We start from the raw sequence: 24,889 nt of genomic DNA, 5'->3' as shown, positions 1-24,889 counted from the left end.
GGTGGGACACTAGTAGGTAAGAACTGGACTTAACAGTTTATATCTTATATAAAGGAGCTTAAAATAGCTTTTAATTAGGTAAAGAACCGCTAAAGAATACTCTAGGAAGACCTAGAAGTTATTAATATATAGTTTACTCTTATATAAGAGACTATAGCTAAGTATAGCATCTACCTAGATAATATCTATAACTTTAATAAGACTAGCTTTTAAATAGGTATAATTAGTATAATAAAGGTTATTATAGGTTTAGAAAGATATATAAGGCCTAATCTTATTTAACTAGGCGACCGAAAGTAGGTTATAGTTATCTAGAGCATCTGCGCTGCCGGATATATAACCCTACTATTTATTATCTATAAAGGACGCGTTTATATTTCTATATAGTATAAGAAAGCAGAAATACTATATAATTAGAAGCTCTCTGTTTCTAAGAACAGCTAGACTAATAATAAGCTTAGTTTTAAGTAGTTAAAGCACTTTAACACGTATATAAAGGCGCGTTAGGTGGGGTTATATAGGTTGCTAATTTTAGACGGCTATAAGAGCCACCTTAACTAAGATTTTAAGGATTATTACGTTAAATAATAAATCTTTACCCTCTATATACCTGCGCATTTATTGTATATACTTTAGCTACTTAATATAGTATGCTTTTTGCTATTAAAGCTAAAGTACTCTTAATATATATAAGACTTAGCACGCCGACGCGTCTACTATATTAATAAAAAAGGCTTTCTACTAGCCTTTAAAAACGCGTTTTTTAATATATTTATATATAAGAACTGCAAGAAAGCCTTTAAGGCCTCTAGATTAGTTCCTATTAACGCGCAGGTAGTTCTTAATCGCCTTAATATACGGTTATAGACCCTACTACTAGCACCCCTACTAGAAATACTATAGTAATTAAAGACCCTAAGTAATATATATAAATTTAGATTATAGTTAAGGCTAGTAAGCAATTCCTTTATATAGTTACTAATAACTGCCTAAAAAGGCTTTTTAAAGCTTATTAAAGGAGCTAAAGAAATGCTATATAAAAATATACTTATTAAAGCCCGGGTTAAAAAGCTTAAAAAGTAACTAGCAGAGATAACTAAGCGTAAAGGTTGTAAAAAAAAGCGAATCCAGACTAGCGGTATAATAAAGTATAGTACAGCAGCGTTATACGTAGCTGCTAAAGTGTCTAGAGCATCTAATCCACGGAAAAAGGTGGGTAGTAAAGATAGTGCAAATAGGGCTCTACTAGCTTAACGGCGCTATAGAAACTATGGAAAGGCTAGGCATAATATATATACGTGTAAAAAGGATTAAAAAGCTTCTTCTAAATCTAATCTAAGTATATCGTATATAAGTTCTATAGCTAGTTGCGAATAAATTAACTGCGCGCATATAGTATTGGTTATGCCAAGGAAAAGTAGCCGGCTTGGTGGTTTAGCCGGCTTAGTAGTGGAATACGTTATAGGGAAAAACAAAATATACTAAATAATAGCTAGAAGAACTAAAAAGGAAAGACTAGTAAAGACGGCTTTAATAGAATCCCCCCTATTTAAAAACTAAAGCGATAACTAAATACTTAGTAGCCTAATAATATTAATACTTAGAAGTAACAGCCTACTAGTACCGGTCCCGCCTTATATAGTTCTAGCAGTTAGAGCAGTCTAATATATTCTAACACTAGTTAAAACTGCTTAAATAGGAGAAGGCGTCTAGTTGTAGGCGGAATTAGACCAATCGAAAATAGTGTTAAATAAAGAAATACTAGTAGCACAGCGATTTCTAGCAACGGAAGAAATAGTTTTAGATAATTAAAAAGAGGTTTTTAGCAAGCTACCGCTCGTAATTAACAAGAACCTAATAGTTTCCTTCCTAGAATCGGACGGCTTTATATTTACAAGGAATTCGTTTATATTTAATCCCGGATTAATTGTAAAAACCATGCCTATATAGCAATAAAAAAGGGGAATTTCTTATCGATAGAAAAACTACTAGGGATTCGAATTCTAGATAAAAAAGTCTAAAGTATAGTCGGTGCGATTTTAGGGGTTAAAGTGGATAAAACCTGTGTTAAATACGTTATTCGGAGTGTATAGGTTTTCTAGAAATAACTAGGACAGTATATAGTTAAGTTTAAGGAACTTAAAGTAAATTATATCCCCTACTAGTGCAGAAATATAAGTCGGCGAGAATATAAAATTGCCTTATCCTCCGACTTAGATAAAATATATTATAGATAGTAGAACCGTAGACGTCTAGATAACTTTAACACTAATATTAACGTTAAGCAAGCCTGGGGTAGCTAGTATATTAATTGCTAAAGCAATATTATCGGGCCTAATTACTAATATTATATAGAGAAGCGGTTTTAAAATACTAGTAGTAACTTACCGCACTTTTATAGAAATATTCTTACTATAAATATTCCTAGCAAGATATAAAGCAGAAATAGCCCAATATATTTTTATTTTAGAGGGTTGCTTTTAATTAACAGTCTAGGAAGTATAGGGGTATTATTAAAATAGCGCGATAGAAGGTTTATTAAGATTTATTGTCCGGCTAAAAATAGCCTAAAGCTATATTTATCTAATGCGTTTTTAGTTTTCTAAAAATATATTAGGTATAAAGGTAGACAATTTAGCCGCCTAACCGGCACTATTAGACGCCTACCAGGCACGCCGTTAATATAAGTGCACCTACTAATATTCCTCTACTAACTATGCCAGTTCAATTCCTCCTAAATAGCCCTTGATTACGCAGAAGCCATCGACTCCCACAATCTCCGTATCCTCCTGCTATACCTCTCTCTCGCATTAATAAGAAAGCGTTTCCACCCCTAATCTCTCTATACTACGAGGCAACCTCGCCCCCGTATAGTTGGTATAAAAATCCTTCTAATACTAAAAGATCCTATAAGGAATAGGATAAAACGCCTTATAAGGTATAGAATAATATTATACCTATTTATTTTTAACTACTAAAATCTTCCTATTATAAGCCTGGAGTTACTACAGCCAATATAACTAACTAGGGACATCCTAGCATCTATAAGAATAGAAATAGAGAAGAGGATTAGAAGGTCTAGGAAATTATTGCATATTAAACAACAGAATTAAAAGTGGAGTATAAAGTTGTATAGAAGGATATATAGGTACCTAAGAAGGATTTTAACAACGCCAGCAATACTATTAAGCTCTACTACGCTCGCTCTTATAGGGCGTCTATACTTTTAACAATTAATAAGAATAAAAAGGATAAGAAGGATAAGGGGGATAATAAAAGGGATAAGAAGGAAGATAAGAAGCATGCGGAGGATAACACAGATACTAAAAGGAAGAGAAGATTCTCTTAGATTATGTAGATACAATCTATTTGCCAAGTTCTCCTAATCCATTACTCTATCTCACCTGCGCGATGATTAAACGGGGCGTGGAGGTACCCAGGAACTACTTTGTGTTGTTGAAATTGAGGCAGGCCAGGGCTCATTTATTGGAAGGCCACGCCGTTGTCGGCGCCTTATCGTGAAACCTGCAAATCCCATCCCTACGAATAGTGCGACAGCGACGCCGATAAAGACCCAAACGCTATCATCTATTATATCGAAAGGCGTGCGGTAGGGCGCAAAAGGCGTGCGGGAGCAAAAGGCGTGCGGGAGTGAAAGGCGTGCGGGAGTAAAAGGCGTAGGGCCTTGAAAGGCGTGTGGGAGTGAAAGGTGTACGACCTTAAAAGGTGTGCGGGAGCAAAAGGCGTGCGGGAGTGAAAGGCGTGCGGGAGTGAAAGGCGTGCGGGAGTGAAAGGTGTAGGGCCTTGAAAGGCGTGTGGGAGTGAAAGGTGTACGACCTTAAAAGGTATGCGGGAGCAAAAGGCGTGCGGGAGTGAAAGGCGTGCGAGAGTGAAAGATGTAGGGCCTTGAAAGGCGTGCGGGAGCAAAAGGCGTGCGGGAGTAAAAGATGTAAGGCTCGCGGAAACATGCGGGCTGGGGAGACGTACGAAATGGGACCTTTTATGGGTTAAAGAATTGTAGGGGATTTAGAACTATTTTTAGCAACATGCCTTAAAGATCCTCTTTGCTTGTAATAGCTACAGTTGCTAGCGCCAGCAATCGGAGCACACCCAATTTAGCGCACAGACGCTGTTCTTGATGCATTAGCCATCCTCTCTCCGATCCCAAAAGATCTTTGCTTCCGGCTTTGAAATAATGCACTTCGAATCCTAGGCTACCGTTGGTGGCATCGCGAGACATTCTTAGATGCGCTCCGACTGACAGATTTTCGTTTGTGTTGCTCTTATAATTCTCGGTCGCTGGCTGTTCAAGAGTGGATGTGATTAGGAGGGTGACGAGGTCCTGAAAGCATTAAGGGGAGCGATAACGCATGCCAAGAACAGCGTGGAGGTCTGTGCGCTAAACCGGGTGTGCACGGAGAATCGAGTTACTTCGGGGACTAGGGTAACGATTACGAGATTAAAATTCTATGCAGGTAATGCATATAACGGTAATCTCCACGCGCCTAGCGCTTATAGCTCGTGCATGCAATTTCTACTAATCCTAGTTTACTTTGCAATTATAAACTCGATTTAAATTCCCTATTATTTTATTTATTCTAGCTGCTAATAACATCGCCTATACCTCTATATTTATAGAAAAGTTATCTATAGTCCTTAATCGCCTATTTACGTTAGATAAAGAATTTAAGATTCTAATACTAACTTACGACTTAATTTATACTATTAGCTGGGGAAAAGGTTGCAATATATCTAAGGGGGTAGCCTAATATTTTAGAGGTCTTAATAATCCAGAGGAAATAAAGTAGCTATTAGCCGAAGGCGTCGGCGAGAAACCGAATATACTATCGGACAGCGCTTAATTAATTATAGGCGGACTTAGATATTTAAGGTGTTAATCGGCAGTAGTTAAGGGGGAAAGGTGTTTAGGAGAAGCATATTTAATGCTTAAAAGGAGACTTTCCCACTCTTTATTAAATATACCAGCTGTTACGCCTTCTAGGTTAAGATTATTAGTTACTATTTCGTTAATACTATAAAAGGGTGGGCCGATTCGAAGGCTTTTATAAAAGTAACTATAGTAGATAGTTTCACGCTATCTAATCTGCAATATCTTTTTACTATTTATAGTAGAAAGATATTGCGTTAAAGTTGTGTTAAGGTTGCGTTAAAATGTTAAAGGCATGCGAAGGTAGCGCTTATTAATGCCGCAGCACTAATAGCTGCTCGTCTAGCGTAGCTAATTCGCGATTTAAAATTGTGGGGTGGAAACTATACTGCATTTAACGCTTTTCCGCCTATTATATAGTTAAGCTAACAGTTCGGCACACGCGGTAAAGATAAGAAGAGGGAAAGAGACAGTAATATAATAGCTAATATTGCGGTATAGTAACGGTGTTTTAGAATAGTAAGGTCTGCCGCTTTTTAGAAGCCCTTCTATAAACTATTTATAACTCCTATATACAGTAATAATAAAACTATTACTATTATTACTTTGCTATATAATTATAAATTCTATAAGGAATAATAAGTATTCTTTAGTATAGCAAGGATATAGACCTATATCCCGTTAACCGTTTATCGAAAAATAGACCACTAATAATATAAAGCTACTTTATCGGTTGCGAACTAAAGCTCCTAAGGATATATAGCAGACATGCTATAGTATATTTAACGCTATATCTAATAGCAATTAATTATAATAGGCGCTGGAGTTGAAATAGAAATAGATAAAACGCGTAGGGATTTATACTCTAGCTTAGCCTTTAAAAGTCTAGTTACTGCAGCATAATTACTAATTATTAATAGCCTTAAAAGGTAGTAGCTGCAGCTTAACCATATTCTTAAGTTAATATTAATTAATTGCAACCGACTGGAAGCTAAGCGCAGGAAGACCTTTTATATTACACTAAAAGTTAAATTTAGGCGCTTAGTCCGCTGCAGATTCCTGCTAATATATACACCGATTATTTTTTAGAAAGTTAGCTTATTAAAATTCCTAACTATTCCTATACTAGGCTTAGTATAGTATTCCCTTCTAAGTACTAGACCTTAAAAAATAAGCCTTAGTTTTAGGAAAATACCACGTAGTAGGCTTAGGAGGATATATTTAATACTATTTTTAAAGCATTAGTGGCTTCCTATTTCACGCGTTTTAGGAATTAAATTACTGGTTTTATATTGCTGCATAAATAAACTATATTTAGAAATCCGAGTTATATAAAAGCTTTTATTATTCCTAAAATACTAAGTAGCTAGAAAGAATACTTATTACAACTATAGACTATATTTTAGCTGCAGCAGTAAGTAACCCTGCGGCTGAAGTAACTATAAGTTTGCTTTATAATAGAGGCCTTCGCCTATTTACTTTACTAGAAATCTATATCTATAAAGTATATTATAGAGTATATTCTTTATAACTTAATAATAGAAGTAAATAACTTAATAGCGGAAGTTAGGGTACTATTTTTATAATACTAGCCTTAGCTAACTATAATAGACCCTAACTCTATACTACTATATTTATAATAAGCGGTCCAACTTCCTTAGAAATCTTTTTCTTCGAGAATAGTATACTATAAACTATATATATTATTTTAAGACTATAGTTGCTAATTATAAAACTAAAATATCGGAGATCTATTAATAATAGTAAGATAAGAAGGAAGTACTATAGTTAATAGAGAAACGGTTTAACAACGTTAAAAAATAAAGGAATTATATTACTGCAGTATTAAGTCGCCTAGGTAGTATATTCGATAACTTTATAAAGGCCGAAGGCAACAGTAATATTAATAAGGTATTTATAAACACTTTTAGTATTAGTAATCTTATAGGTAAGAATAAGTAAAAACGTGTTAGGGTTCGAGAGCTTAAGGCGGCCCTAATAGAAAAGGAGCTTAAGCTGGATTACTATAGAAAAAAGTAAAAGCTAACTTTAGGCAAGTAGTACTTTAATTTATAGGATATATTAACTAACCAATCTATAGCCTATTTAGTATAAGCTAAACCGCAGGTAGTATTTATTAGGGGCCTAGAACTTATAACTCTTATTTACCCTATTATTTTAAATAAGTCTAGATAAAAATATGCGAAGAGTAAAGTAGAATATTTAGGAGTTTAAAGTTGTATAACTGTAGTTTAGTTCTTTATAAGCCGCCTAAATTTACGTTATATTACTCTTTTTTAGATATATCTAATCCGTATTATTAGTTTAGATTACGCTATACTAGATATATAAACTTTTAGCGCGGAAAATTAATTTAGCTTCTAAGTAACTTAAGAGGCAGGTAATAAAGTGTTTTTCTAAAAGTTCTAAAAATAGAAATTAAGGGAGACCTAATATAATCTATACTAAACTATAATTAGGATTCTATATAATTTTAATACAAGTTTATAGCTAAGTTCTATTTATAAACAGGCCCTAGCTTTACCGCAGTGCTAAGAATAGTTAGCTGCCTAATATTAAATAGCATTTTATTATACAAAATCTATTATTCTTATTTACTTCTTTTTTTATTTTTCCCTTAATTATAAGTTATAGCAATAATATTTAACTTTTTAGCAGCAGATTTCGGCGAAAATAATAATATTTAGGAAGATATCCCGGAGCTTAAGCTAGTATTAAAGCGCCTTCTTCTGGAATATCTAAAAAATTGTCCAGCTAAAGCCCCTATTTTAAAAGCCTTACTTATTAGCCCGAACTTCCCTAAATATTAGGTATAAAGAATTCTAGTAATTTTCGTAAACTCTATAATTGCAGACAACCTTAATATATATAAAAGTAAATATATACTAAAAACTTAATATAGCCGCTTATAATACTTTATAGAGCTTTAATAAATAGCGTATAGATAACTTAAAGTTCCTAGTAATAGTAAATAAAGTTAAAGTTTTTTCGACTTTCTAAATATATATTTTCCTAGCCTAACGCCTATAACACCTATTTTACCGACTCTTAAAAAAGGAACTATATTTAGCAAGGATAAAAATATAGCGCCTGAAAGAAAATAAGGGATCGAAGAGCCTATTAAACAAGCAGCACCTAATAACGGCGCTAAACCTACTATAGGCGTAGGAGCTGGCACGCTATAATTTTAAACCCCTGGCGGAAGATCTAGTATATATTCTAACCCCGCTAGAACATCTATAAGCGCAGGAGCTGGCAGTACGCCACCTTAAAACCCTGCTAAAAAATCTAGCACTACGCAACTTTAAAGCCCTGCTAAAGGATTTAGCGTATAATTTAACCCTGCTAAAGTATCTATAAGTACAGGCGGAGGAGCTAGTATATAACCTAACCCTGCTAGAGTATTTATAAGTATAGGCGGAGAAGCTAGCAGTATACTACCTTAAAGCCCTGCTAAAAAAGCTAGCGTATAATCTAACTCTGCTAGAGTATCTATAAGTATAGGCGGAGAAGCTAGCAGTATACTACTTTAAAGCCCTGCCGAAGGAGCTAGTATATAATCTAACCCTGCTAGAGCATCTATAAGTATAGGTAAAGAAGCCTAACTAGATAAACCCTTTAACTCCGGTAAAAAATATTGTAAATATAAGAATGCTAAGCCACCTAATAATAATTTAGGGCTAAAGTTTACTAAATACTATAAGAACTTTTACTAGAAGTACTATAACCCTAAAATAAAATATTTTTTCTATAGTAAAAATTCTATAAAAAACGTAGAATTATAGATTAAATACGTGAATAAGAGATTAGAAAAATGGAATCTTACCTACAGCCGCGCTGGACGCCTAGGAAGCTTACTACTTAAGGCTTTTAATTACCTTTAGCGTATATTAATTACCTTAAGCCGCAATTTTAGTTTCTTTAATAATATAATAGTTAAAAAAGATATTAAAAGTATTAAAAAGTTAATAGTTAAGCTAAAAAAAGCTTAATAGAATAGTATAGGTAACTAAAGCAAGTTCTTTTCCTATTTAAAACCGTATAATCTAGAAGAATTAATTTTCTACCCGGACTACTACACCGGTTTTATTTAGGCGTTTACGCGTAAGCGTTAGAATACACTAGATATAATATATAATTTAAGTATTCTAGATCCGCCTATTTAGCAGAGTTAAAAGAAAAAAAAGGGGAAAAAAAAAAAAGTTAAAAAAAAGGAAAGGGGAAAAAGAAAAAGAGTTAAGGGAAAAAAAAAGGGAAAAAAAAAGAAAGTTAAGGGAAAAGTAAGGGAAAAGAGAAAAAAAGGAAAGAGGAAGAAAGGAAAAAAAGGAAAAAGAAAAAAAGGAAAGAAAGGAAAAAAAAAAAAGGAAAAAAGGAAGCTAATAAAGCGTATTTCTATAATACTAATCCCTATATTATTATCGGCGTTTTTTATATAATAAGTTTTAGTAAAGTTAAGTTAGTAGCTAATAGGTTACTACTTAAGTATTATAGTAATAAAACTTACTATAAAACTGCGGAACGCAGAAATAAAATATTAGATATTACTAGGCGTATTATACAGGCTAAGGCTAATATTAAGAAAAGTAACTATTAACCTAAGGCCTATAGTAATTATATAGGCAACTAAGGTACTACGCAACCTTTAAACCCTGCTAAAGAATTTAGCACTGCGCGAACTCTAAACTTTACTAAAGGATTTAGCACTATATAAACTCTAAACCCTGCTAAAGGAACTAGTACTAATAGTAATAGCTCTGCGCCCTTAAGTAATAACTTTAGTAATAGTTATAGTAAAATAGATATAGATACTAATAACGAAAATAAATTAAACTATAATAATAAAAACAAATTAGACTCTAATAATAAAAATAAATTAGACTCTAATAATAGAGATTAATTAAGCTCTAATAATAAATAATAATACTAAGATAGTAACTTTAATAAGTATTATAATATATCTTTAGAGTTATCTAGGTTAAGCGCTAGCTTAAAAGATAAAGATGCTAGCTTTTATAGGCCGGCGGCTGCGAAAAATCCGGGCTAAGTAGTTTTTAAAAAAAAGAAATAGAAAATTAAGGCTTAGCAGAAAGCCGGTAGAGTGTTTACCTAAGGCTATAGACTTCTTTTTTAGTATCTAATAGTAATAGTAAGACTAAATAGCGGCTAATATTTAAGATTTATATTTATAGCGTTTTTAAAAGCCGGAAAAGAAATATAGTTAGTATAGAATTATCTAGAATTAGTTATAGAAACTAAATATAACCTAAAAGGCGTTAGTTAGCAGAATAATATTAGCGTGGGTAGTATAGTATCTATATATAGAAATACTAGGTATAAAACTAGAGGTTTACTATATATAAATAAGCTAATAATAGCAGCCCGACTTAGTTTAGGTTATAGCCGCGTGTTATAGTTTACCCGCAGTTTTTTAGGCACCGAATTTAGAAAAAAGTAAGTAGACCTAGAGCTTAAAAAATATAAAGGAAAGGCTTACTAGCCGGATCTACTAGGAAGGCCTTTCTTTTTTTGCGCAGAGGCCGTAAGAAAAGTATATAAGTATAATTAGTAATAATAAATAAGGAATAAAAATAATAAAGCATTTATAGATAAAGAAGAGCTAAGTTTTTAAAGGAAAAAATTAACTCTATAAAAGAAAAAATAAACTCTAAGACAATTTAAACGCTTTCTAGATAATATAGCGGACTTTAGCGCCGAGGAAAAGTTGCGGAGCAACAGCGCGCGGGATTATATATTAAGTGTAAGATCGCACTAAAAGCGCTCTAGCTTATTATATTAACGGTCGACTCTATAATCTAATTAATATAAAAATAGTCGGGAATATAGTTCGCCGCGGCGCCCTTACGCATTTCCTAAATTAGCTCGCTTTGGAAATTCTAGCAATAATAATTGCAGGTTAAAATCCAGGCGGTCGAACAAACGTTCCGGTATAGGTTTATTGCGGCGCCCTAGCGCATTATATCGATTAACTCCCTAGTATAATAAGTCGAGCGATAAGGACCGCAGATTAAAGTCGAAACGGCCCGAAGAGCGTTCCGGCACAGAATCGTCCAGAAATAATCGCGTATCTGGCTTAGCACCGCGCCAGCAATATACATCGAGCTTATCTAAGCGACAAGAATATATAAGTAAGTTGCGCGGAACGCGCTTTAAAAGCGGATATTATTCTGCAGAAAACTACCTATAGAGGCCTAAACTAAGGAAATTAGGCAAAAGATCCTTATAAAGGGGTAACTAAGTAAAGAAAAAAGTAATTTTAACTCTAAAACCTAACGTTTAGTGCTATACTTATAATAAATAGATTAGGGTTATAGTAGCGGGTAGATATTTAGCTGGACTAAATATATAGATAGTAATATTAGATAGATATTTAAATTAAGCTTAACTAACTAGTTACGTTAAGAAAACTTAATAGCTCGTGCACGCACGTGCCTTACATCACGTGGCCTTAGAGCCGATGCGGCCTAAACCGTTACCTCTATTACGCCTCTTACCTACGCACCGCTTCTTTCTCTTATATTTTTCTGCGTGCGTGTAGCCTATAATATAAGCCCCCTTTCCTGCTAGTTTACGCCCTAATAATAGTTAAATAGCTCCTGTAGTAACGTCCCCCCCTATATAGCGTATAACCCCCTTATTACAACCTGTAATACGAATAACCCGAGCGTAGAGGCACTTGCGGAGATAAGTAAGCAGATAAGACTAATAACGCAGAACTAAGTTACGGGACTAAAAGGGTCACGTGTAGGACGCATAGGGATCCTAGATTCCCCTACGAACTGCTAGTAAATAGGAACGATCTAAGAGTAGGATATTACGAGGATAGGGTTACGTAATAGCTCGCCAGGCTTGTAAAGGGAAGTAAGTATAGAGCCGTGCGAGCGCTTATTAAGCTTAAGACGCTTAAGAACTATAAGCCCGGAGAGCTATATAAGTAAAAGGTTTTCTTAGGACGGAGCTTTTATATAAAGGGACGCTCCTTTTTATAAATAGGAACTTTATATTCAACTTAAAACTTTAATATTACCTATTAGAAGTAATAACCCCGTTTTAAACCTTAATTAATTATTGCCTTACCTTTTAAAAACTATTACACCCCGATAATAACTTGCCTATACCCTACCTTAGTGTAAAACACTTAGAAGGTATAGAAAAGATAACCTGTTACACTTTAAACACTGCTATATTAAAAAAGTTATATATAAACAATTAATTAAAATAGCCCTACTAACCCCTTCGGGTAGTATAACTGCTAGACTAACCCTAACTATAACTAAGGTAGCAACGTGTATACAGGCGTTGCTTACGCGAATATAAATACTAGAAGAAGCTAGCAACACTAAAAATAAAAAGATTACGGCTCTATAGGGAAATCTCTAGACTGTCTAAAAGGAGCTTACTACTACTAGAGTAGTTAGCTATAAAGGCTATAAAATAAATAAACCTAAAAAGTTTACTAGGAAGAAAGGAGCTTTGCAAGCGTTTATAATATAGATAAGGCTATACCTGCGCATAAACTAAAGCAACCTTAAATTTAAATTAGATAAGGTCTATATAGCAGCCACCTTCTTAAAGAAAGAAGCGTTTAACTGGTTTAACCCGATGCTTATAGACTGGCTCGGCAATACTAACGCAGATAATCGGAAACTAGAAACCAATATTATATTTAGCGACTACGGATACTTTAAGTCAGCACTTTAGATAACCTTTAGAGACACCGATAAAGAACGGACAGTAGAATAGAAAATAGCAGTTCTAAAGCAGAAGAGCTTAACTAGCCGCTATACTTTAGAATTTATGCAAATCGCGTCTAAGCTATTATAGAGAGATAAAGCTCTGCAAGTATAATACTATAGAGGTTTTAAAGAAAATATTAAAGATAAAATTATATAAGGCGAAAGGCTTCTAATACTCTATAAACTTAAGGAAATAGCAATATAAATTAACAGTCGATAATATAAGCGACGACTGGAACGGGCAGATAAAAAAGAACTTTATTTTTACGCCCAACTAGCTAGACCAAAGCCAAGAGTAACTAATTATAACTATAGAAATCGCATAGAGATTAATATTGCAAAACAACGTAATAACTAGAAGGGTAAACTAATTACTAATAAAAAAAGGTAAGAAAGAAAATATAATAGCGCGTGCCTATTATACGGAGAATAGGAACACTTTGCGAATAAGTGCTCCAGGAACACCTAAACAGCAGCAGTTATAATAAAGCTAAATATAGACCGCTATAATTCTATATTATAGACCGCGTGCTATAATAATAACTGCTTTACCTATTAGTTAGATAAACAGGCAATAGGGTACTATCTAATATAGAAGGTAAAGGGACGTACTATTACTATAATAAGAAACGAAGAGTATAATAGCAACCCTATAGACAACTACTACGCTAATATAGAAGTTAAGAGTATAGAGATTAACTACCTATTAGAAACGGATAAGGCGTTCTAGATAATTAAACTATAATTAGAACCCCGAACTAACGTACCTAAGCTACTAGACGACAGCAAAGCTAAGTTACTAAACACGGAAACACAGGTTAATAGAATTATAGCCACGTATAAATAAAGCGTAAAAAAGATTCTTACACGCCTTAATAAAGGATAAAAAGCGCAGGAAGCTGAAAACGCCACAGCAGGCGCAGAACCTAGAGCACTAGCTAGTTACCAATTCCTAAAAGCTATAGGAAAAGTTACCGGACAACTTATTAAGGAAAAAAGTGCGAAAATAGCCGCTACCCGTCTAATAACAACCGCTATCGACGCAGAAGCACGCGTAAGGTTAGATATACTAGAAGGTAAAAGTATAAATATCTAGAATAAACTAAACAATAAATTACCTATTAAGAATAGTAAAGAATATTATAACAGTAATAAAAACTAAGAACTAGAAGACTAGTTTAGTAATAGAGAAATTAGTATTAGGCTAGAGTAAAAACCGCTAGAGCTATATAGAAGATAAACCGAGATTAAAATCTATAGAGCTTTACACCCTATTAGGGAAACAGGCGTTTATAATAAGAAAAATAAATAGTTAAACAGAAACCACCTACTTTATAGACAGATATCTTAGGTATTATATATTAAGGATAAATATAACGAGCACGTAATATATAAGAAATATTAAGGATAGTACCTATATTAAATAAAATATTATATTATTACGCAACTAGTACTGTTTAAGGAAATAGAGCACTATATTATAGGTAAAAAAGATAAATTTATAGAAGTAGCTACTATAGTTCTAGACCCTTAGTACCTAATAGAATATAGAAAGGGCAAAAACTAGCGGATATACTACTAGGACTTATATCTAGTATATTACAAAATAAAATATGCAAACTATTAGCTATAAAAATAGCTAAAAAACGAGCAGGCGCTTAAGCAACAGGACGGCTAGAGCAGCTAAGAATAAGGTCCTACGGAGCAGCCAAAGGCAAAGAAACGCGAACCGCGACCATCGCCACGCTAGTAGGAAAAGCCCACATCGCAGAGAAAGGAAGGAACCCGGCAACGCAGCCTAACTCTATTCCTATTTAGAACTATAGACACGTAATCCTATTAGTTAAGATTAGTAGGAACCCGGTAAGAGCACTGCTAGACAGTAGCGCGTAAGGAAATTTTATATTCTATAACTTTATTAGAAGAAACTAGATCCCTTAGTAATAGAAAAACAGACCCTATAGACTATATATAGTAGATAGCACACCTATATAATACAGTAACGGGCAAGTAACTATAGAAACTCGACCAGGCGTTATATAGATTAAAGAATACAGAGAAACTATTAGTATAGATATAATAAACACGGCGAGATATAATATAATTTTAGGTATACTATAGCTAAAGCAGTATAACCCCTAAGTTAACTAAAAGTTTAGTAAAGTAAGAATTTAATCGGAAAGCGGACTAAAAGGCACCCCGCGCTAGGATAAGCCTAAGCAAAAATAAGATATTAATACAGATACTTTAAGAGGTAAAGAGGCCTAAAAAGAAAATAGGGCAGCAAGCTAATAGTAGCCTAGACCCCTAAGCAGCCGGCAGCTAGCCAAGGCAGCAAAAGTACTAGTTGTGCTAGAAAAATATAATAAATTTAAAGAAATCTTTATAGAAAAGGTTTAGAATATATTACTAAAGCACTAACCTTAGGATTACTATATTCCCCTAGTACTAGGCGAATAACCGCAGTTTAAACTAATCTACTTACTAGCCTAGAGCGAGCTGGAAGTGCTGGAAAAATACCTAGAAAAGAACCTAAAGCAAGGATTTATTAGACTATTAGAATTGCCTGCAGGTTACCCTATAATATTTGTTCTAAAACTAAATAGTAAGCTACACCTTTATATAGACTATAGATAACTAAACAAGATTATAATTAAAAACCGCTATCTATTACCTTTAATCTCTAAACTTAAAAACTAACTATATAAGGCTAAGTACTTTATAAAAATAGACCTACGCGAAGGGTACTATTTAATTAGGATAAGAGAAGGAGAAAAGTAGAAGACAGCTTTTAGAACTTAATATAGACACTTTAAGTATATAGTAATACTATTCGGGCTTACTAATATACCAGCAATATTCTAGGCAGTAGTTAACTTAGCGTTAAAAGGCTACCTAAATCGGTTTACAGTAGTATACCTCGACAATATCCTTATATACTTAGAAACGCTAAGCGAACATAAGATATATATACGGAAGGTACTTAAAAAACTTAAAAAATACAACCTTATAGTAAACCCGGATAAGTGCGAGTTCTATAAACAGAGAGTCGGATTCCTAGGATATATTATTAGTCCAGGACAGATCGAGATAGAAAAAGGCAAAGTGTTCTTTATCCAGGAATAGCCAGAGCCCGTAAATTTAAAGGAACTATAGTTATTCCTAGGGCTAGCCAACTATTATAGATAGTTTATTAAAAGCTACTTAAAAATTGCGGAACCACTAATAGAACTTACTAAAAAGGATATTAAATATAGATAGACCCTAGACGCGCAGAGCGTATTTAATAAACTAAAGGCATAGTTTGCTTTAAAACTAGTATTAGCAATCTTTAATCCACAGAAACTAGTTACTATTAAAAGTAATGCGTTGGATAAAGTATTAGAAGCGATACTTAACTAACTAAACAAATAAAGGAAGTTATATCCTATAGCATTTTACTTATAGAAGCTAAGCCTAGCTAAGCTAAACTATAATATCTATAATAAGGAACTGCTAGCTATAGTAGAAGTATTTAGTTAGTGGAAAGTTTATTTTAAAGAAGCAGTATATATAATACAGGTGTATATAAACTATAAAAATCTAATATACTTTACTATAACTAAGAAGTTAAATAGAAGATAAGTAAGATAGTTAGAAAAACTAGGAACCTTCGATTTTAGGATCACGTACTAAAAAGGATCTAAAAACGCTCGTGCAGACGTATTTAGCAGAAGGCCAGACTATATAGAAAAAGCTAGAAAAACCAGGTAATCTATATTTAGGGAAAAAAGCCTAGGAACCCTTAAATTTAACTATATATAAGCAGCAGCTGCTTATAGGTCTAAGAATAATAAGTAGTATAGATAAATTAAGGTAGTATAGAAGGTAGATTAAAAAAGCCGGGATTTAGCAGGTTATAACTAGCAAAGTTTGCGCCCAGAACCTATAAACTAAAAACGCGGAGAAATCTAGGACGGTATTATTACCTTACAGGATAAAATATTTGTGCCCAGAACCTTATAAAAAGAGCTTATTAAGGAATTCTATAGTATACCGGTGTATAGGCACTAGGGAGTAGAAAAAACACGGGAAAAAATTATAAGGATATTCTACTTCCCTAAACTCCGGAAACTAACGGAGAAAATTGTATATAAATATAAGTGCGTAAAAAATAAGTTAGTATAACACGCACTATATAAACTAATAAAAAGTCCTTATATACTAGAAAGGGTATAGAAATCTATTATATAGGACTTTATAGTTAAGCTACTATAGTCTATTAAACCTATAATAAGTATAAAGTATAACGTAATATTAGTAGTTATAGACCGACTAACTAAATATATATACTTTATCCTATACTAAAAAGTATTAACGGCAGAAGATCTAGCCTACGCTTTTTTAAAGCACGTTATTAGCAACTATAGGCTACTCTAGGAGATAATTTTGGATAAAGATAAGCTTTTTACATCGAAATTCTGGCAGACCTTTACTACGCAACTAGGAATAAAGCATAAGCTTTCTACAGCATTTTACCTTTAGATAAATAGGTAAACAGAAAGGCTTAATTAGACTTTAGAATAGTACCTATAATACTATATTAATTACAGGCAGGATAATTAGGTATTACTACTACTAATAGCCTAGTTCGCCTATAATAGTATATCTATAGAATTAATAAAGGTATTGCCCTTTTTTATAAACTATAGTTTTAATCTAAAGGCGTATTAAAAACCCTAACTTAATAGTATAAGGGCCTAAAGGGCACTGCTATTAGTCGAAAATATTAAAGAGCTATAAAGGCAGCTCTTAATAAACATCTAATTCCTAATACTAAGGTTAGTAAGATATTATAACTAATACTGGGGTGTTGTACTAACCTTTAAAAGGGGAGATAGAGTCTACCTACTCTGCAAAAATATTAAAATAAAATAACTAAGCATAAAGTTAGACTATATTAAGATTAGACTATTCGAAATATAGAACGTTATCAGCCTAGTAAACTATAAGCTTAGGCTACCCAACAGGATAAAAATACACCCGGTCTTCCACGTATTACTACTAGAACCCGCACCACCGAATGCTAAGCTAGAAAATAATATAGAGGTCAACAACAATAATAAATATAAGGTCGAGCAAATCCTAGATTCCTAATAGCACAGTTAGTAAATAGAGTACCTAATTAAGTAGAAAGGATATAGCACCTCCGAGAATATATAGGAACCGGTTAAGAGTTTAGCAAACTATTAGGAACTCCTGCAGCAGTTTCACCGCCAGAATCCGGAACAGCCCAGAAAGACGGCGACAGCGCACTGTCTAACTAGGAAGAATTAAAGGAACCCGAAAAAGAAATGCTACTGCTATATAATTAGGATGCATGGCAATAGAACAGACGGCTGGCAGTGCCCAGCACACCTAGGAAGAAAGAAGGATACCCGACAGTTCTTAAGGCAGAAGGTAAGCCTTCCTGCTTAATACGCTCTTATTCTTTCTACTTAGCCTCCTTCTAATTATCTTCCTTAAGCTCCTCTAGAGTCTCGAAACTATAATATATTATCTCCTTACCACGCTTACGCAATAGTTTCTTTTAAAAATCTAGATAATTAAGCTTTATTATAGCCGCTCTCTAAGCCTCTAATAGAGAAGACAGAGTTGCGCAGGTCTTAAATTCCTTATAACAAAGTTTATCCTTATTGCGGGATAACTTTCGCCCTAGAAGGGACAGTTAGAATATAAGTAAATATAACGGTGAACTACAGCAACTTACAGGCAGCTACTAAGATGCCAGCAATATTACAGTTCGATTGTTGCGCCCGAACGCAGGCGGCATAACAATCTAAGTTAGGTGTGGAAACCACACACAATAAACCCCGAGACTTGCACCGGGAATAAGGCATAACTTTCAAACCAGACGCGGCAATACAATCAGCAAGCACGAGACAGCTTTCTTATTTCTTAGCTTTTAAGGCGTTAGATATTATAAAGAAAGAAATAGAGTAGCATAATAACGGCCCAATAGATAGGGCATCGCCAGCTACTTATCCGAGACCCCACCACGGAAATACTTTTGGGCCAAAAGCCTTAGAAGGGGGAGCGAGTGTTACAACCCGTAATATAAATAACCCGAGCGCAGAGGCACTTGCGGAGATAAGTAAGCAGATAAAACTAATAATGCAGAACTAAGTTACAGGACTAAGAGGGTTACGTGTAGGACGCATAGGGATCCTAGATTCCCCTATAGACTGCTAGTGGATAGGAACAATCTAAGAGTAGGACATTATAAGGACAGGGTCACGTGATGGCTCGCCAGGCTCGCAAAGGGAAGTAAGCATAGAGCCGTGCGAGCGCTCGTTAAGCTCGAGACGCTCGAGGACTATAAGCCCGGAGAGCTATACAAGCAAGAGGTTTTCTTAGGACGGAGCTTTTGTATAAAGGGACGCTCCTTTTTATAGATAGGAACCTTGTGTTTAACTTAAGACTTTAATATTACCTATTAGAAGTAATAACCCCGTCTTAAACCTTAATTAATTATTGCCTTACCTTTTAAAAACTATTGCACCCCGACAACGACTTGCCTATACCCTGCCTTAGTGTAAGACACTTAGAAGGTATAGAAGAGACGACCCGTTACACCCCTGTACCGCACAAAATATATTATTTAGGTATTTTACTCTCCCCCTCGCGATTCTATTAAGTTATAATTAGTATATTATAATTCTTTAGCTATTTCTGCTTAGGAAGTTAGTATATAGCTAAAAAAATACATTGCTTTAATTATACTGTTAATCGTTCCTTTTAGAGTATTAAGAACTATATTAGCGCTGTATCCCTGCTATACTACAACTATTTATAAATTTTTAAAATTCGGAGCACTAAATTAATAGTTTTAGAATAAGAGAAGATATTTTTAAACTTTAAGAGCACTAAGCCCTTAAAAGGATATATTCCGGATTTGTCCGCGCGAAGGGGTCCGCAACGTATCTTAGTATAAGCGTTTAGCGCGGTATTAGATATCCAGCTAGTTGTATTATATTCTACGGAGTACGCTATACCTAACAAACTTAATATATGGCGCTCTTCTAGAAACATCTATAGACGGTCACGTGCTGGCTATTTTTGGCCGTTTATTATTGCCACCTGTCTGTTGCGGCCTGTCTATTATGCCTCTCCTATTCGTGCCTCCATTACAATATAGACCGAGCCAGCCAGGTACTAGCGCAAGGTCTTCCTCCAGATATACCTATAACATATGCTGCCCTATTAGAACATGCAGGTGGCGATGTCCCTTAAGCTAAAATTTCGAGAATTTGACTATAGAAAGGACACTCCAGCCAGCCTCCTACGGTTTACCGCTCTGTTATTTCGCCAAGTAACTAACAAGTGATAACAGAACAACCCCAGCCATACTAAAAAGACCACAATCACACTTGTTACTATAGCTACCAAGGAGGCTATAATAAATCCGTATAAGGCACTTTGGAACAGTCTATTGCCCTGTAGCATTGTGGTTGCAAGGCCTACCTGTAGCGCCGACAGGAGGACAGAGACAATAGCAAAAACCGCCAGTATCCATTTAAAGTGGCGCTCAAAGAAGGCTCTGTACCAGGTCGATCCGCTTCGATATCCTCGAACAAGATTACGAAGGGAATACGTAGGTGGAGCAAGCCTGTATATAGCATTAAGCCGACTTAATCGCAGTTCTCCATATTTATACCGTTTGTTGACGTCGCTTAGGGTCTCGCAGTTTATGTTGTCCAGAAAGACATCTATGAACTCAACCCACTTGGACCATTCCATACTCTTCGATAGCAGACCCGATTCTTTCGCGATATTAAGGTTGCTTTTGTGCCGTACGAGCCATGCATAGGACAATAGCAAGCCGCATGCGGCTTCATGCAACCCTTAATCTAGGCATAAACTGTCGTTCCAGAAATTCCAGTCAAGAAGGAAATCGGGCAACGGCTTAATGAAAATATCCGATTCAAACCAGACAAGATGCTCATCTGGATCTTCAGTAACTAGAATATTGCGTCCTAGCAGCTTTTGTCTGTGCAAAGGCCGTGCAGCAGTCGGGAGGCCTGCAAGCCATAGGTGCTGATGAATGTCGTTAAGTCTTAGTGTCTTCAACTCGAGGGCTAGAGAAGTCCATGGCTCTCTATTTGGTCGCAACACTTTGTTCCCTTTAAAGGTTATTGCGGGATGCAAGACTCCAGGGTTATGCAATGTTAGAGCGGCGGGGTCAAGCGGGTTGGTTTTCGATACTAGTGGTGTACACTTTTTCGCAGATGAATTACTAGCATAAGTGTTAGTCGAAGCTGATTACATGCTCCCTTGCTTTACTAACTTTCTTATCCCTCTCTCCATTACAGATTACGTAGTAGCAAATAGTATTGGGTTAAACACGGATATGTTTAGTTATTAGAAGAGGAGCCTTAGCCAGGTGTTTTGTCAAAAATAACAACCAAAGATGAATGGCAAAGCGGTTGGCCCTGGTTGTAGGGTATACGCGAGATAGTACTGATTCGTAGATATATTAGGTTCCAATGTATCGGGCGCCGATACTAAATAATGGAGATAGGAAATAGGTGGTCTCGTTTGCAGCGCGGGCCGATGCTGGAATTCTATGGCACGTGCGGTCGCTATCGATAGATAAGCGGCCAGGCCTCAACGCCGCCCACGGCCAATCCTGCGCTCAGCCTTGCCTACAGACCAGCATAGCCGCCTCCGCCGCCTCCACAATGCAACTAACCTTCCGCTCACCGACTCGATCGTTCACACCTAGACTCCCTCACCGGCATGGCCGCTAGGAGGAAGGGTCCCGTCTTCCGCGTCACAGGCCTGCCAGCCTCGCAGCCCGACGACGACCTGGCGATGTCGCTGAAGGCTACTATCGACGACAACTTGGCGGAAGATGAGCAATCGAAGCTAACTTTCCATGCGGAAATTGTGCCCTCTTGCTACGACAATAAGGAAAAAGTCGCGCTGGTCGAGTTCCACGGCGGAGTGCCTGCATTCCTGTCCGAGCTGAAGGACAACCCGCTGCGCGACTGGCAGGTTCAGACGGGCGACGAGGACATCAACTTCGACCTCAACTTCGACCAGCACTTCTTCGGGTTCACGCAGCTGTACACGCCAAAGGCAGACTCGCCAGTTACTGCTGAGTAAGCATTATTTCCCTACAAGGGAACCTTGTCTGTTGTCTCTAACCTGCTGCGCAGTATTATCGCTATCACGGGCCTTGACGGACACGCATACGGCTCATGGAGGGGAAAGGGAAACCTTGGGCGCATGTGGCTACGCGACTTCGTGTCCAAGGACCTGCCACACTGCCGCACGATGATCTACGGCTACAACTCGAAGCTGTCGGGCTACGGGATTGACACAATTATGGACTACAGCCGGGGACTGATGGAGGAGCTTAAGAAGGTTAGGAACACAGAGGAGGTAGGCCTATAGCAACGTGCTGCCATAAAAGCGGGAATATGAAACTAACGGCTTGACGCGCTAGCTAAGAAAGCAGCCGCTGTTCTTCATCGCGCATAGCTTTGGCGGCATTATACTAGCTCATGTAGGTCTTCCGCTGGGACGTATGTATGCCTAAGGCTAAACGGCAGAATAGTGCCTGGTTCAGGCAGTGCAGACACACGAAGACGGCGACCAAACAATAGCGTCTCTCTATAAAGCTACATACGGCATGCTTCTGTTTGGGATCCCGCATAAGGGCCTAGTGGTGGACGATATGCAGCAGATGCTGGCTGGACAGGACAAGCACCCGCGGGGCAAGCTGCTGGAGCAGATCCGAATCAACTCTGATTTGCTCGCGCAACAGCTGGCGGATTTTAAGAATCTTATCCGGGACCGAAAGGTCGTAAGTTTCTATGAGACGGGACAGACTAGGCAGCTTGAGTTTGTATGATCCTCTAGTACAGGTATAGCCTAGAAGCACGCTGATGCGTTCGCAACAGGATGACGAAAGCAAATGCTGGAAGCGGACAGGCGGCTTTGTCATGGCCGTGGATACTAACTCTACTCTTCTCCAGCTACCAGACTCAAAAGAGGACAAGATTCCCCTAGACGCCGACCATTCGATGATTGTTAAGTTTGATGCTAAGGGGGACCGTGGCTATACTAGCGCGCGGGACAAGTTGTTACAATTTGAGCGTGATGCTCCAGACGTGGTTGCAGCTCGTTTCCGTACGTAGCATTCGCACTTATTGTTTCTGTAACATCAAGCGACAATATATCATTCTCATTTATTTAAGCTTTTCAGATAATAACTTTAGTAGTGCCATCTCCCGGACCTGACAGCAAGAAAGAAGACAAGGAATGCATCCAACACTTGCGCGTCACTGATCCCCGTGATGATAAGAAGCGCATTGAATACACTAAAGGCGGACTACTGAAGGGCTCTTATTGCTGGATTCTCGAAAACTCCGACTTCCAACAATGGCGTGACGATCAGCAGAGCCGACTGCTGTGGGTTAAGGGCGATCCCGGCAAGGGCAAGACGATGCTGCTCTGCGGTATTGTTGATGAGCTGAAGGGCTTAATGGCCCAAACAGATCTTCTGTCCTACTTCTTCTGCCAGGCCACGGACTCGCGAATCAACAACGCCACGGCCGTGCTGCGAGGTCTGCTGTTCTTGCTTGTTGAACAGCAGCCATTCCTTCTCTCGTATATACGGGTGAAGCATGATCACGCAGGCAAAACCCTCTTTGAGGACGTGAATAGCTGGGCTGCCCTGTCCGAGATTTTCACAAATATCCTTCAAGACCCGAGCTTGAACAGCACGTACTTGGTCATCGATGCGCTGGACGAATGCGTGGAAGCAGACTTGCCAAAACTGTTAGACTTTATTGTTAAGAAGTCGTCCGTATCTCCTCGTGTTAAGTGGATCGTCTCTAGCCGAAACTGGCCAAGAATTGAGAAGGATCTCGACACTGCGACGCACAAACTGAGATTGCGCCTTGAGCTTAATGAAAGGTCTATCTCTGCTGCTGTTTCGACATTCATTAAGGTCAAGGTAGATTGGCTTGCGAAGCGAAACAGATACAGCAGAAATACTCAAGACGCTGTCCAGCGCTACTTGTCGCTAAACGCAAACGGCACGTTCCTCTGGGTGGCCTTGGTCTGCCAAGGACTATCCAATATCTCGGGATGGGAAGCTCAGCAGAAGTTAAAAGAGTTTCCGCCAGGACTCGATGCCCTCTACTGGCGGATGATAGACCAGATTAAGGGTTCAGAACTCTGTAAACGTATACTAGCTGTCGTTTCGGCTGTGTACCGGCCCATCACGCTGGACGAGCTGGCGTCTTTTGTTAACATGCCCGACGGAGTCGCCAACGAACACCAAGTTCTATCGGAGATCATAAGCCTTTGTGGCTCTTTTCTGACACTTCAAGAATGCACTATATCTTTCGTTCATCAGTCAGCAAAGGACTTTTTGGTTGAAAAGGCTTACAATGATATCTATCCTCCTGGGATAGAATGCATACATTACGACATCTTCTCCCGGTCGCTACAGGTCATGTCCAAGAAACTACGACGTGACATCTACGGCCTAGGTGATCCCGGATTCCCCATTAACCAAGTCCCTGATATGGACCAAGTCAAGAAACCAGATGTGGACCAAGTCAAGCAACCTACTTTGGATCCACTTTCCCCAGCACGATATGCGTGTGTCTATTGGATTGACCACCTGCTTAACTGTGATCTCACTAAGAATGCTAATAATGATCTCCGAGATGGTGGATCCATCAACAAGTTCCTGTGTCAGAGCTTCCTTTACTGGCTTGAGGCTCTAAGCCTTTGCAGAAGCATATCGGACGGGGTGGTGTTAATAGCAAAACTTGAGTCTCTTCTCCAAGTAATCCTAAGTCCAGTCTTATATGTATAGCATATGCTAATATAATATAGAAAAGAGTAGACGCATGCAGATTGCTTGAACTAGTTCAAGATGCGCGCCGATTTATTATGTATCATAAGGTGGCACTAGAGAATAGTCCTCTTCAGGCATACGCGTCTGCACTTCTGTTTAGTCCAGCTCGCAGCCTAATAAGGAGCTATTTTAAGCATAAAGAGCCAAAAATAATCATAATACAGCCCGCTATAGGCGAACAATGGAGTGCGTGCCTGCAGACGCTTGAGGGCCATAGCAATTCAGTCCGGTCAGTTGCCTTCTCTCACGACTCAACACGGCTGGCGTCGGCGTCAAGTGACAGCACAGTCAAGATCTGGGATGCGA

At 37.1% G+C, this 24,889-nt stretch overlaps 3 protein-coding genes across 3 annotated transcripts in view; 2 read left to right on the top strand and 1 right to left on the bottom strand.

Annotated features, from left to right (window-relative positions):
- Positions 1–693: 693 nt before the first annotated feature.
- Positions 694–867, top strand: BDZ99DRAFT_379193 (uncharacterized protein; the record flags this gene model as incomplete). Its single annotated transcript, XM_033715138.1, has 1 exon — positions 694–867. A coding segment is annotated over one exon (174 nt), but the record flags the coding sequence as incomplete, so codon positions are not given.
- A 19,067-nt stretch (positions 868–19,934) lies between these two features.
- Positions 19,935–21,207, bottom strand: BDZ99DRAFT_458909 (uncharacterized protein). Its single transcript, XM_033719034.1, has 3 exons — positions 20,990–21,207; positions 20,565–20,938; positions 19,935–20,534 (listed from the first exon to the last, which is right to left on the bottom strand). Exons 1-3 carry the CDS (start codon positions 21,007–21,009, stop codon positions 19,957–19,959), a joined length of 972 nt encoding a protein of 323 aa, XP_033581914.1. The 5' UTR covers positions 21,010–21,207; the 3' UTR covers positions 19,935–19,956.
- Positions 21,208–21,336: 129 nt separating this feature from the next.
- BDZ99DRAFT_434927 (uncharacterized protein) overlaps positions 21,337–24,889 on the top strand; it is a gene marked incomplete at its 3' end in the record, with an annotated part of 5,226 nt that continues 1,673 nt past the window's right edge. Inside the window, exons 1-7 of the mRNA XM_033717464.1 lie at positions 21,337–21,806; positions 21,864–22,089; positions 22,154–22,213; positions 22,265–22,555; positions 22,611–22,839; positions 22,932–24,511; positions 24,562–24,870. Coding sequence (XP_033581913.1) covers positions 21,442–21,806; positions 21,864–22,089; positions 22,154–22,213; positions 22,265–22,555; positions 22,611–22,839; positions 22,932–24,511; positions 24,562–24,870 — 3,060 coding nt within the window. The 5' untranslated portion in view covers positions 21,337–21,441. The remainder of the gene's footprint in view (positions 21,807–21,863; positions 22,090–22,153; positions 22,214–22,264; positions 22,556–22,610; positions 22,840–22,931; positions 24,512–24,561; positions 24,871–24,889) is intronic.

The sequence above is a fragment of the Mytilinidion resinicola genome (genome assembly GCF_010093595.1).
Source record: "Mytilinidion resinicola strain CBS 304.34 unplaced genomic scaffold BDZ99scaffold_3, whole genome shotgun sequence".
Classification (NCBI taxonomy): Eukaryota; Fungi; Ascomycota; class Dothideomycetes; order Mytilinidiales; family Mytilinidiaceae; genus Mytilinidion; species Mytilinidion resinicola.
The sequence above is the reverse complement of the archived record's forward strand: the minus strand, read 5'-3'. Positions and strand labels throughout refer to the sequence as shown.

Coding starts and splice junctions, on each gene's coding strand:
- BDZ99DRAFT_458909 (XM_033719034.1), bottom strand. CDS start 21,009: ATGGAGAGAGGGATAAGAAA. Junction 20,939..20,989: donor ATGGAGAGAGGGATAAGAAA/GTTAGTAAAGCA, acceptor CACTTATGCTAG/TAATTCATCTGCGAAAAAGT. Junction 20,535..20,564: donor CTGGAATTTCTGGAACGACA/GTTTATGCCTAG, acceptor GGTTGCATGAAG/CCGCATGCGGCTTGCTATTG.